The sequence below is a fragment of the Ammodytes marinus genome (assembly GCF_949987685.1).
Source record: "Ammodytes marinus genome assembly, chromosome: 9".
In the NCBI taxonomy this organism is placed as follows: Eukaryota; Metazoa; Chordata; class Actinopteri; order Uranoscopiformes; family Ammodytidae; genus Ammodytes; species Ammodytes marinus.
The window spans coordinates 7,342,024-7,355,549 of record NC_137213.1 but is presented as its reverse complement, the minus strand read 5'-3'; the positions used below and the strand labels follow the sequence as shown (position 1 = coordinate 7,355,549).

General features: G+C 41.7%; 1 protein-coding gene across 1 annotated transcript; it reads left to right on the top strand.

The window, feature by feature from the left end:
- Positions 1-1,811: 1,811 nt before the first annotated feature.
- LOC307255087 (uncharacterized protein) lies at positions 1,812-12,684 on the top strand. Its single transcript, XM_080033692.1, has 7 exons — positions 1,812-1,948; positions 2,682-2,884; positions 5,254-5,346; positions 5,439-5,531; positions 7,124-7,234; positions 7,324-7,459; positions 10,373-12,684. Exons 1-7 carry the CDS (start codon positions 1,945-1,947, stop codon positions 12,160-12,162), a joined length of 2,430 nt encoding a protein of 809 aa, XP_079889818.1. The 5' UTR covers positions 1,812-1,944; the 3' UTR covers positions 12,163-12,684.
- The last annotated feature ends 842 nt before the right edge of the window (positions 12,685-13,526 follow it).

Below are 13,526 nucleotides of genomic sequence, written 5' to 3'. Positions count from 1 at the left end.
CACACACACACACACACACACACACACACACACACACACACACACACACGCACGCACGCACACGCACGCACACACACGCGCGCCCCCTTAAACTGGGCGATTGCCCACTTTGACTCGGCAAGTGAAGTGAAGACAGGGAAAAAAGAGAGACAGAGACGACGATCGCCTCAGACGCAATTTTCACTCGAGGACCTAACCAATAAAAATGCTTTCATAAGCAGCTGTCTGCACTGGGGCTCATGCCTCAGCTGATCACGAGTATCAATAACATTATCAATAATGTAGGGTGTGTCCCTCAGTTCCCAGTGCGATGCTGACGTCCGAACGTAATCGGTGATTAATGAATGAAGATTAAAACAAACATTTATTAGATGATTATGAGACCCAAGGCAATTGCCTACCTTTGCGCAATGGTTAAGTTCGACTCTGGGCGCGCGCGCGCGCGCGCACACACACACACACGCACACACGCGTGCGCACGCACTTCTTTCACTAAATTGAAACATGTATTTTTCAAAATCAACATTTAGGCCACTATTCTCATATTTGATATCCTGGTCATGAATTGTGATTAAAAATGGATAAAAACGTGTTTTTGTATAATATATAATGTAGATGAGAGGATGATTATTAAAAAAACTGGTCACTTTTCGTTTTTCGTGTTTTGATTTCCAAACGGATATGGATTGAACGGAAGGTACACGGATTCTACATGTTGGCGTCCTTCCTAGCTTATATATATATTAGGCTAACGGTTTGTTTAGGAGCTGGCTAGTAAGGTTTAGCTAGTGCCACTGGGCTTCTACATAGGCAATTCGAATGAGACAGTTAATATGGGCCATAGTGCATTAATAAATACACATACGTAACAGAATATTAAGTTGGTATTTAAGACAAGAAACTAACACCAAACGCTGCATACAGATTTGTTTTCTATGTTGATGCTTTTAATTTTGTTTTTAGCTCCATTAAAAAAAACCTTTAGGTCTAGTACCTCACTGTGGCCACCAGGGGGCGACACCGTCGGTGCATTCAATACTATACCGATTTAACTACCCCTTTACTTTATACCTGTATATGCAGTATCTAATTGTGGCCACGGGATGGCAGTAAAGAGGCGTAATTAAATAGGGATTTATTTCTTACGTTCCCCTCAATGAAAATAGACATTGCAGTACTGACACACCCGGCAAAGCGGAACAAAACAATATAAGTATTTATTTATTAATTATTTTCTTTTATAATTAAAAATTTTCACTTGTCTATCTATATTAAAACATTTCGGCAATTAAAGCCTAAAGTCCTTTTTCATTCTGTATTTTTCATTAATTTCATTTTCTAAGTTATAGCCTATTCTCGTAACTGAATAAACAAACATTCCTCGCAGGAAAATTGGATCTCTGGAACAGTGTTCAAAGTTAGAAAACTTACTGTTTCACTGCTGTTGCAGGGCCTTATGTTTTGGTTACAAACATAATAGTATTCTAGTTATAATAAGTATGTTGCCTAAAATCCACTGTGGAGGCCTGATACCATAAAAAAAACATTCATGTACAAGAAGACTGCTTTTAAATGGCTTTCCAATTCAGTGACCACTGTGCATGAAAGATTTAGGCAAAAGGGCTTAATATGTGTCAATTCTGTTAATGGAAATTATGTAAATTATGAAATGACATGGAAGGACTTTGTTGCAGCTGTGCTGAATGTAGCCTAGTTTGTAGCAGACGGCGAGCGGCGGTAAAGCAACAGGATGTCAATCGAAATACACACGAAGAAGTAGAGTCAGGAAGTGGTGTTATTAGCAAGGCACAGCAGCGTCTGAGATACAGCAAGGTGTAGGTTAAATAAAAGAAGCTTATTCTCACAGTTCTCCTGGAGGAACATATTTTCACTTTTCAACAATCCTTCAGTGTACATGCTGCCACAGCTCTCTGGCGGAATAAAATGGGTAAGGTTTTTGTATTTTGCTGCGGGCTCCTGTCGGTTTGTTTTCACGTTGTTAGCTTAGCTGCTAACAGCAACTTCTTTAAAGCTTTGACTTATTAAACAGATATATTCATTGCAGTTCATACAACATGTATTCGATTTGGGGGCAAATAACGAGCATAGTTAGGAAGTTTTGCACTTCGTCAGTCAGAAACAGTTTTGTTGTGTGCATCTTTACCCAGCCACACAAGTGGGCTAAACGATATACTTTTTGGAGGCACCTAAAGGGCTTGATTTGACTCGTTTGGTTTTATTAACCAAGTCAAAGTCTTACTGAGGTTTAAGAGACCACCAAGCCAAGGAGGCAGCAGTAAAAATGCTCCATACCGTTACATGCCATACCACTGTGTGTTCTGTGCAAGAAGCCAACTGTTTATGTGTGTCTTCAAGGTGGAGTCAGCGATACTGGATAATGCTTGTTTTCTACACACAGCATGGACAGGTAGCAGATTTGAGGAAATATTCACAGAACTACAGAAGTTCTCCAGAATTGCTGACTCCACCTTTTAAGTGTGATGGAGTGAAAGGAGTACTTGTTTTACTCGCTTGTTCTCCTTGTTGCAACTTTTCTTCCTATAATATGGAGACTGGCTGCACACACTATAACAATTTTTTTTAAAGCACTTGATGTTTCCTATGCAACATGTTTCTTGGTTTAATATAATAATGTGTGAGTCACCTCCTGCCCGTTGTAGAGGTGTCCCTGCCCCTGTCCTCCCTGAAGCTCCTGGTTCCTCCTCTGCGGGTGATGTCGGCCGTGATGTGGGAGGTTGTTCGTCTGAGGAATGTGGAGCATTACGGGAAGGTGGAGGCGTTTGTTTCCTTGGTGGTGGAGGCCGTCCCCGACGTATTGACTGACAGACAGATGAGACTGCTCACTCTGGGCTTAAGAGCAAAGGTATAGAGAAACAAGATGTGTCAACTTAGGGCGCAGGAAGATTCAGCACGATTCCCTCCCTCCCCACTCCCCCCGCTGGCCCGTGGTCACACTGCTCGTGGCCTTGGCACGATTGCACCTTGCCTACGTCACCGTGCGCATTTAGGATTTGGAGCGTAGTCTACTTGTAGGCTATACGACTGTTTGTGAATATTTTCATCCGGCCAAATTTGCATCATATCTTCCACTTCCACATTAGAGCAAAGAGAATCCTTAAGTTATTGTTTTTTTTTTTAAATGTAGCCTTGACGTAATAGGCTGCGGTGGACAGTCTCATATTTGTGCAGCACGCTGTTTATTATTAATATAACGGCCCGTCATCAGACCATACGTACCGGATGGTTTTATACACATCGATCGCTCCATCAAGTAATCCAAGTCAGAACCTTTTGTATGGGCAGACATCGTTTTTTTAAGTGTCTTTATAAAGTTTCTTGTTAAACCTTAGTGAAGGCTAGGCCCACTGTTTCCTTATCACCGGGCCGCGGAGTCCCGCTGTGTGTTGTTTCATGCGTAAAGGCAGTATTATGACAGCTGACGGGAGGAAACATTTTTAAAAAATCATCTGACGAACGTGAGTAAACACGAAAACCTTTTTGCTTTGCTTTCTGCGCTCACCTATTTAGCTCTCCCCCTCTTTTATTAGCCCACACCTAGGCCTACACACATGTTAATTCTCACACATTTTATGTAGCTACAAGTCCAAGTGGTGGGCAATTCTGGTACCGACTAGTAAGGCAGCGGACGTTAACGGACTATGTATCCTTAATAAATTCACGTCAGGAACGCCGCTTGTGCGCGTGTCATCTCATTAGCATCTGTACTTTGGCCACGGCACACCTCTCCCAAGTGTGCCGTGGCAAAGGGGCTTTTCCGTGCTGGAATACGGATGGCGTGGTCACACTAGCCAAACGTTCTAGACTTTAGTATGCAAATGAGCTCGGGCACGGGGCCGCGGCCCTAGTGTGAGTGTACCCTTACATTCATTTTCGGCAGCGTCAAAGAGAATAATTTGTATCATGTCAAATCTTTATTTTATTTTATTGCTAATATTTGTCAGCATTTTGTTATAATCATTTTCATTGGGAACATGTTAGATAATGTGAATATTCTTTAGTGACGTTTAGATTAACTTCCAGCACACAGTAATGGCGCTTTTCCACCGCATGGTATCAGCTCGACTCGACTCGACTCAACTCGCATTTTTGGCGTTTCCACCGCAATTTCATGGTACCTGGTACCTGCTAGCGGCTGCTTTTTTAGTATCGCCTTGCTCTAGGGTCCAAGCGAGCTGAGTCGAGCTAAAAGGTGACGTCGGCAGACGGCCGGCCGCTGATTGGCCAGAGACTACCGTCTGCCGGCTTCATTCTGTTGATTATTCTCCCCTTGATTCTCAACAACTCTCCGGGACTTTTATGTGTATTTTGTCTCGCCGCGTGCAGCCTTCTTTGGCTCGCTTTCATTTGATTTGCATCACAGACCCGATTTTTTTCTCTCCATATATTCGCTAAGCTCACCCAGTTGTGTTGGCTGTTGGGGAAGTTACTTTGAACATACGAGAGGAGACATAGCAGCTAGGCTAAATAGCCTATAGCAGCAAGCTGGGACAGACATGATAGCGAGCGATTACATTACAAGCCTCGGACTGCACTGATTACCTCAATAAAATATTCAGGCTGAGACACGGCTTGCATTTGAAAACACGTATCCTGAAACAAGCACTTAACAGTCAACTTTATCATGCCCGTGTTTACGTGCATAGGGATGTACGTGACGCATCCCTACAGCTGTGTGGCAGTCACACATCAGGACACAAACCCTACCCTTTTAACGGCCCGTAGCAATATTATTCTACTTCTTTTAGCAAACAGATACAAGGGGAGTATTTTCTTAAACATTTCTCATCCGTGTTTTTGGCGGTTGGTTCAGTTAATAGGCCTAGTGCAACAACTGCTCGTAATTTCTGCTTTGCTACTTGACTCCGGAGTTGGCTTTCAGCCCCTTACGACAACCCCGCCCACGTTCAGGAGGTACTATTTTCGGTGGAAAACGACCCGTGCTGCTACCAAACCAAGTTAAACTGAGTCGAGTTGAGTCGAGTCGAGCTACATTTGCGGTGGAAAAGCGCCATTAGTGTCAGTACAATGAAATGTAGTTAATAGGTGAAATGCTTCTTGACTTACTATAACTGAAAGCTGAAATTCTTAACTTTCTACACATTCAGACTCAAAGCAAAGTTGATGAAGCAACAACTGTCACATTTGTAGATCAGATCTACAATAATGTCCTCTAAAATAAACCAGTATTTGACGTTGACTCTTGTTTTCCAGATGACATTACAGATGCTAGGTTCAGATCAGCCACAGGATCTCAGAGGGGTTGAAACACGTCTGAAAAGCCTCCTGGCACCTAGCTCAAAACAGGTGTGTCACTTCTTCCATCGTGGACATTACTTTCTGTCTGTTTACGAAAGCATTTTGCTAATTTTTAGATGTGTTTATATTCTACTGGACAGGATCGTCCAGGAAAGGAGGCTCTTGAAGAAAATTTCATGAGGCTTGTCCAAAGACTGGTGGAAGACCCAAAAGGGAGAGAGCACTTCCTCAAGGTGTGTCTCTGCTAGGGTTGCAAAGGGGTGGAAAGTTTCCGGTAAATTACCGGAAAGTTTCCAGAAACTTTCCACGGGAACTTTCGCTCGGGAATTTTGGGAATATTCAAAATTGGAAATTATAGGAATTAACCCATTGATGACTATGGCAATCTAGGATGCATGTCCTTAATGCCTGAGGGTTTTCTGAAAAAATAGTACGAATTGTCAAGTCTACCAAAACCTTAATATCTAAGCCTGTGTAGCACATAGAAACATGAAATAAAATACATTTAAAAGTTAAGGTTCACATGTTTTATTTAAACATGCTCCCTTAGCGCTTACAAACCAACAAATATTTCTAAAAATCTTATTTATTAAATATTGTTAATAAATAGATGCAATGTGTTGTGTGATTTTCGTCAGTAGTCTATAGTAGACCTTGATTCTGCGCACCAAACGCCACTAACTGTTCTGTCGCCGACATAGCTGGCGTATTTTTTTTATTATTATTTTAATTTTTAATTTTTTTGATTGACATGATTTTCGGCAAACCACACAACTTTTGGGTGGTCACGTGGTCTTAAAAAAATCAACAAAACCCACCTCATGTGTATTTGAACCAATGACAGTGTATTCAATGCTGGGAATGCCATGAAAATTAGATAAAGTAATAATGCTGCACGATGCAGCATCAGGCAGGAGAGCCAATGTGGCATCGCGCAGCAGCCGTCATCAATGGGTTAACAAAATGGCGGTAATTTAAAAAAAAAATTTCATAACCAACCATAAATCTAAACTTTTAAACACTATGTTTGGTCATAGGCAGACATCCATGCAAAATAATACAATCAAAAAACATTACATTTGAACAGATTTATTTGTAAGAAGAACTTTATCAAGTTGATTATTTTATGAACAATCAATAATTTCACTGAACAACAAAAAGATGAATGTAAATTATTACTCATCTGTCTGACCCCACCCATTCAATAAATAAAGTCAAATGCCCCCCCCACCATGTGATGGAGGAATGCACAGAGCATGTAGGGGGCGTGGCCTCAGTACCCCTGCAGTAGGATGTGTGCTATGTGCAATTTGCCAAGTGTACTTGCATAAAATCTGGTTGTTTTAGTCAAGATTATGCTAAAATATATTGTCCCCAACTATATTTAAAATCAAAGCTTAAGCCTCTGTAAACCTGGTCTAGTAAAAATCAATTTATGTTATCAAGTTGGGTATCTCAATAAACTTTAAAAAAAAATCTGATTTGAAATTAAATGTTCATAAATATATTAAAACTTAGTTGAAAAAACTGCTTTTTACTGTCTAGAACGTTTGTCTGGACTGAAATAACATAGTTAGGAGAATTTAGTGCATTTGGGTTGCTTTAAATTTAGTAAATTCCCGTTTATTCCCGTTAATTCCCAAAATTCCCGTTAATTCCCATAAATTCCCGTTAATTCCCATGGAAAGTTTCCAACTTTGAAAATTCCCGGAATTTTGCAACCCTAGTCTCTGCTCTTGCCTCATTGTTAGTTCGGACATGAATAGAAGACATTTTGATTAGTTTTTTTTGTCCATGCTTTGGGTTGAATTTTTCCCCTTCGCAGAATGTCTTTCCCGTGGAGTATGGGCCTGACTTTGACACAGCTCTGGAGACGCTGGTAGGCGAGTTCTTCACCAGACTTGAAGAGTTGCTGCCTATACCAGATTTTAAGCAGGTAATAAAATCTTATGTCATTGAAATTGCAGTGTCTATGCATGCTCCCAGTGTGTCCCTCAAAATAACAGTTTGGTTTGTTTTAAAAAGGTGGCAGTGTGGATCAGTGATGTGCCCTCCCCTGTGCTAGAAGAGTACATGCAGTGTGAGTCCAAAGCAGATGACCTCAAAGTGCTCCTCAGAAGAAAGGCTCACCAAGGGAAAATAGCCAAGATAGAAACCAGTGGTAAGTCTGTCTGTCTGGGATTCCAGACAGATTTTCACTTGCATAATATTGCTGCAACAATTCACTTATGAATCAATTCTTCATAGGTTTATTTGTGAAGCAAAAGTGCCAAATGTTTGATGCATCCACCTCGTCAAACTTTTTTTTCCCACATCACTCAATAGATAACATAAACATACAATTTCAAATATGCTGATTGATACTATCGTTCTTATTTTTATTAGGGATGGGTATTGGCAAGGATTTCACGATGCAATGTGCATCACGAATCACGATACATGGGTCACGATATGATATATCATGGTACATTGCAATACAATGCATATTGCGATATGTTATGCTTGTTATACAGTGCCCTGCAAAAGTATTGGAACAATGAGGCCAATTCCTTTATTTTTGCTGTAGAATGGAAACATTTGGGTTTGACACCAAAATATGAATATGAGACAATAGATCAACATTTCAGCTTTCATTTCCAGGTATTCACATCTGGATCTGATACACAACTGAGAAGATAGCATTATTTGTAAAGGAACACCACATTTTTAGGTGAGCAAAAGTATTGGAACAGATAGACTTAAAATAAATTAAAGTGAATAAGACTTAATATTTTGTTGCAAATCCTTCACTTGCAATAACTGCATCAAGCCTGTGACCCATTGACATCACAAAACTTTTGCATTCTTCTTTTGTGATGCTTTTCCAGGCTTTCACCGCAGCCTCATTCAGTTGTTGTTTGTTTACTCTCTTCAGTCTCCTCTTTAGCAGGTAAAATTGATCCTCTATAGGGTTTAAGTCTGGAGATTGACTTAGCCAGTCTGAAACCTTCCATTTCTTGCCCCTGATTAACTCCTTTGTTGTTTTTGCAGTGTGTTTTGGGTCATTATCTTGCTGCATGATGAAGGATCTTCCAATCAGTTTGGTTGCATCTTTCTTTTAATTGGCAGACAAAATGTTTGTGTAAACTACACTCAACAAAAATATAAACGCAACACTTTTGTTTTTGCTCCCATTTTTCATGTGATTGACTTAAAGATCTAAAATTCATTCCAGATACACAATTGTACCATTTCTCTCAAACATTGTTCACAAATCTGTCTAAATGTGTGATAGTGAGCACTTCTGCTTTGCTGAGATAATCCATCCCACCTCACAGGTGTGCCACATCAAGATGCTGATCTGACATCATGATTAGTGCACAGGTGTACCTTAGACTGTCCACAATAAAAGGCCACTCTGAAATGTGCATTTTTTTGCTTTATTGGGGGTCTGGGGACTCAGAACCAGGCAGTATCTGGTGTGACCACCATTTGCCTCATGCAGTGCAACACATCTTCTTCGCATAGAGTTTATCAGATTGTCAATTGTGGCCTGTGGAATGTTGGTCCACTCCTCTTCAATGGCTGTGCGAAGTTGCTGGAGACGGCTTATGGTGGAGAAATGAACATTCAATGCACGAGCAACAGATCTGGTTGACATTCCTGCTGTCAGCATGCCAATTGCACGCTCCCTCAATGCTTGTGGCATCTGTGGCATTTTGCTGTGAGACAAAACTGCACATTTCAGGGTGGCCTTTTATTGTGGACAGTCTAAGGCACACCTGTGCACTAATCATGATGTCAGATCAGCATCTTGATGTGGCACACCTGTGAGGTGGGATGGATTATCTCAGCAAAGCAGAAGTGCTCACTATCACACATTTAGACAGATTTGTGAACAATGTTTGAGAGAAATGGTACAATTGTGTATCTGGAATGAATTTTAGATCTTTAAGTCCATCTCATGAAAAATGGGAGCAAAAACAAAAGTGTTGCGTTTATATTTTCGTTGAGTGTAAAAAGTTCATTTAGCTGTTGCCATCATGTGTTACATCATCAATGAAGATTAATTAGCCCATCCGAGCAGAAGCCATAAAAAGCCCAAGCCATGACATGGCCTCCACCGTGTTTTACAGATGTATCTTTGGGGTCATGAGCAGATCCTTTCTTTCTCCAAACTTTAGCCTTTCCATCACTTTGGTAAAGGTTCATTTTGACAACAACACAGTAACACATGATGGCAGCAGCAAAATGTACTTATAAGTCTACAGAAACATTCTGTCTGCCAATTTAAAGAAGGATGCAACCAAACTGACTGGAAGATCCTTCATCATGCAGCAAGATACTGACCCAAAAAAACTGCAAAAACAACAAAGGAGTTCATCAGGGGCAAGAAGTGGAAGGTTTTAGACTGGCCAAGTCAATCTCCAGACTTAAACCCTATAGAGCATGCATTTTACCTGCCAAAGAGGAGACCAAATGGTGGAACCCCCCAAAACAAACAGCAACTGAATGAGGCTGCGGTGAAAGCCTGGAAAAGCATCACAAAAGAAGAATACAAAAGTTTTGTGATGTCAATGGGTCACAGGCTTGATGCGGTTATTTTAAGCGAAGGATTTGCAACAAAATATTAAGTCATATTTACATTAATTTATTTTAAGTCTATCTGTTCCAATACTTTTGCTCACCTAAAAATGTGGTGTTCCTTTACAAATAATGCTATCTTCTCAGTTGTGTATCAGATCCAGATGTAAATACCTGGAAATGAAAGCTGAAATGTTGATATATTGTCTCATATTCATATTTTGGTGTCAAACCCAAATGTTTCCAGTCTACAGCAAACATAAAGGAATTGGCCTCACTGTTCCAATACTTTTGGAGGGGACTGTATGCCTTATAGTTTTTTTATTTCCTTTTTAGAAAAGCCCTAATATTTATTGACAAAACTAATAATAATTCACGGATGCATTGGTAATGACAATAATCATTAATTTCTGCTCCAGTGTAGATATATTACAGCCCTTTCAAATTGTTGAAATGTAAAAATTAATACGTTTTTCATTTCTCTTTTTTCACAATGTGCCCTCTACCTCAGAGCAGCGGCTCTTCTCATCATTATCTCTCCCTCCATCTCTGCAAGAGACGGACGCCAAAGATGTGCAATCGAACACACCAGCATTGGTTGACCAAAGACAGATTTCTCCTCAGGACGACGAAGATATGGAGACAGGGGAAACAAGATGGCCATCTGAGGAAGAAACAAACATTGTGGACAGGAGCAATGAAGAAGAAGCATCAGGAAGGATACGCAGTGACTCCATTCATGAAGATCACAATGACCCAACTTCAGCCGCCTGCCAAGCTACCTCTACATCTGCTGAGAGTCCCGGAGTGACCAGCTCTGCCACTGGCCCCCCGCGGCAGAGAGTCGCACAGAAATGCACTCAGTGTGACAAGTGCTTCATTTACCGCTACGAACTGCTGGAGCATCAGAGGCTGCACACTGGAGAGAACCCTTACAAGTGCTCCCAGTGCAAAAAGGCGTTCAGGAAGACGTCCGACTTGTCCACTCATAGGCGGACACAGTGCACAAAGGCAGCTTACGTTTGCATCAAATGTGGGAATAGCTTTCAATCCATACAGGAAAAATGTAGACACCAGTGTGTTCATCACGCCCAAAGGTTTGACTGTTCTCGGTGTGGAAAGAGCTTTAAGAAAATGTACCTGCTGGGTAGGCATGAGTTAACTCACACTCAAACCCGTAACTTCACGTGCAGACATTGTAAAGAGGTGTACCCCAGCATGAGCAAGCTGAGGAACCACCAGAAGATTGACCATCCCAATAGGCATATGGAGCCGTTCCAGTGCACTTACTGCGGGAAACGGTTCTCCATGTCGAGGAACCTGAAAATTCACGTAAGGATCCACACCGGAGAGAAACCCTATCTGTGCTCGGACTGTGGCAAGGCTTTCACTTCAGCCGGCGAGCTGCAGATACACAGGCGCACCCACACAGGGGAAAAGCCATACAAGTGCACCGTATGCGGGATAGGATGCACCAAGGCGAGCAACTTGACACTTCATATGCGCGTCCACACCGGCGAGCGCCCTCACCTCTGCACCATATGCGGGAAGGGTTTTTCACGTCCCGACCAACTGACACAACACACCATGGACCACACAGGGGTTCGACCGCACGCGTGTCAGCTGTGTGCAAAGACTTTCAAGTGCCTCAATCACCTGAAGAGACACTTGAGAACTCACACTCAAGGCCGTAACTTCACGTGCAGACATTGTAAAGAGGTGTACCCCAGCATGAGGGAGCTGAGGAACCACCAAAAGATTCACCATCCCAATAGGCCGAGGACGCAGATATGCGCACATTGTGGCAAGGCTTTCATGAGCAAAGAAGGCCTGAACTTACATATGCGCACCCACACGGGCGAGAGGCTGTTCCAGTGCACGTACTGCGGGAAACGGTTCTCCATGTCGGGGAACCTGAAAACTCACATAAGGATCCACACCGGAGAGAAACCCCATCTGTGCTCGGACTGTGGCAAGGCTTTTGGTTCAGCCGGCGAGCTGCAGATACACATGCGCACCCACACAGGGGAAAAGCCATACAAGTGCACCATATGCGGGAGAGGATGCACCAAGGCGAGCCACTTGACAGTTCATATGCGCGTCCACACCGGTGAGCGCCCTCACCTCTGCACCGTATGCGGGAAGGGTTTTTCACGTTCCGACCAACTGACACAACACACCATGGACCACACAGGGGTTCGACCGCACGCGTGTCAGCTGTGTGCAAAGACTTTCAAGTGCCTCAAACACCTGAAGACACACTTGAGAACTCACAGTGTAGTCAAAAACCAGTCAGTCTAATTCCATTGATACCACATGGAATTTTATGTTTTTCATTTATTAATGCATTTGGCCTGTACTGATAGTGGTGTTGACTTTATACACTGTGTATGTTGCAAAAGTTGTGTTTACTGATTCCGTTGTTTCTGTTTGATTGTACCATCCAAAATAGTGCAGTTTTTGTGCTTGACATTTAAGTGCATTACTTTCTACAACACATGTTAAAATTGCTGCAAAGAAAAAATTCAACAAGAAACAATAAATTGCGCAAGGCCATGGTATATACTATTTGTTTTTTTTTCTGAAAACAGCAGGATTTGAACTTGAATTCATCATTAAACATCCTGCAATATGGTGACACACCCTTGTTGTCCATAGTAGCTAAAAATGTCCTCCTGCAGTGGGCTGCAGTATCCGGTTGGAATTCGCTTACAATGTTTCTCATAATGGAAGTGCAATTAATTCAAACTGGCGACCCAGTTATCAATATACTGTATGTCAGGTTTACTAGCTCCTTTTATTAAGATTCATATTCAAAGTTACAATCCCACGTTTGAGCTGAGGTCGCTAGTTATTAGCCCTGTGCTGCAGGTTTGTTGTTTGTGGTCACAAAGTGAACATAGAGGTTGGCCTCACATTAAAAGGGCAGCGAAACAGCAAAAGAAGAGTAGAGGAAAAAGCCTTTTTAGGTACCAGAGTCACTGACTCTCAGTCACCATGCACTGCAAGGATTTTATTTATTTATTCTGTTGGGCCAGATGGTCCGATGAGGCACTAATTACTTTGCCCATGGTTCCTGTATTTGTGCTGAATACTTACTGGGCCATCCCTGTTAGAAAGCCTTCACTACCACCATAAGGAGATTCATGCATCTACACTCATCACGCAAAAGCATGACTAGTTTTAGACTTTGTTGGCACCCAAAGGTAACACTCTCTGACTGAGTTGTGTGAATGTGGAGAGAGACAAAAGGATGTAAGTGACTACAACCAGAATTAAAATATGTTGGAGAAGTTTATTTTCATAACTACAGATAGGAAAACAATAACACTAAAGAAAACTGAACAATGCTGAGGAAGGTGAATCATCCAAACATTTGTGCATCATCCTATGTAGATTTATCATGATTAAGGATTTTCCCTTTTCTCTCCCTGCTCCTGTATTGCCTCTGTAGTCTCAGTGGTACCACAGGTTTCACATCACTATCACAGATTAGAGGTTAAAAGGTGTATCTGTAGTACATGAGTTGATATGTTTACATGTGTAGCTCAGTGACTCACAGAGAGGATTGGAAAGAGGTTGGTTTTATATATTTTTCCTGCAGCAGTACTGTGACATTACAATAAGCTTACATTTGGCCTTTCATGATAGGCTTGGATATTTTT

What these genes read in the sequence shown, in the direction of transcription:
- LOC307255087 (XM_080033692.1), top strand. An exon ending in TGGCACCTAGCTCAAAACAG is followed by an intron (nt 5,347 to 5,438) that starts GTGTGTCACTTC and finishes TCTACTGGACAG; the next exon opens with GATCGTCCAGGAAAGGAGGC. An exon ending in GGAGAGAGCACTTCCTCAAG is followed by an intron (nt 5,532 to 7,123) that starts GTGTGTCTCTGC and finishes TCCCCTTCGCAG; the next exon opens with AATGTCTTTCCCGTGGAGTA.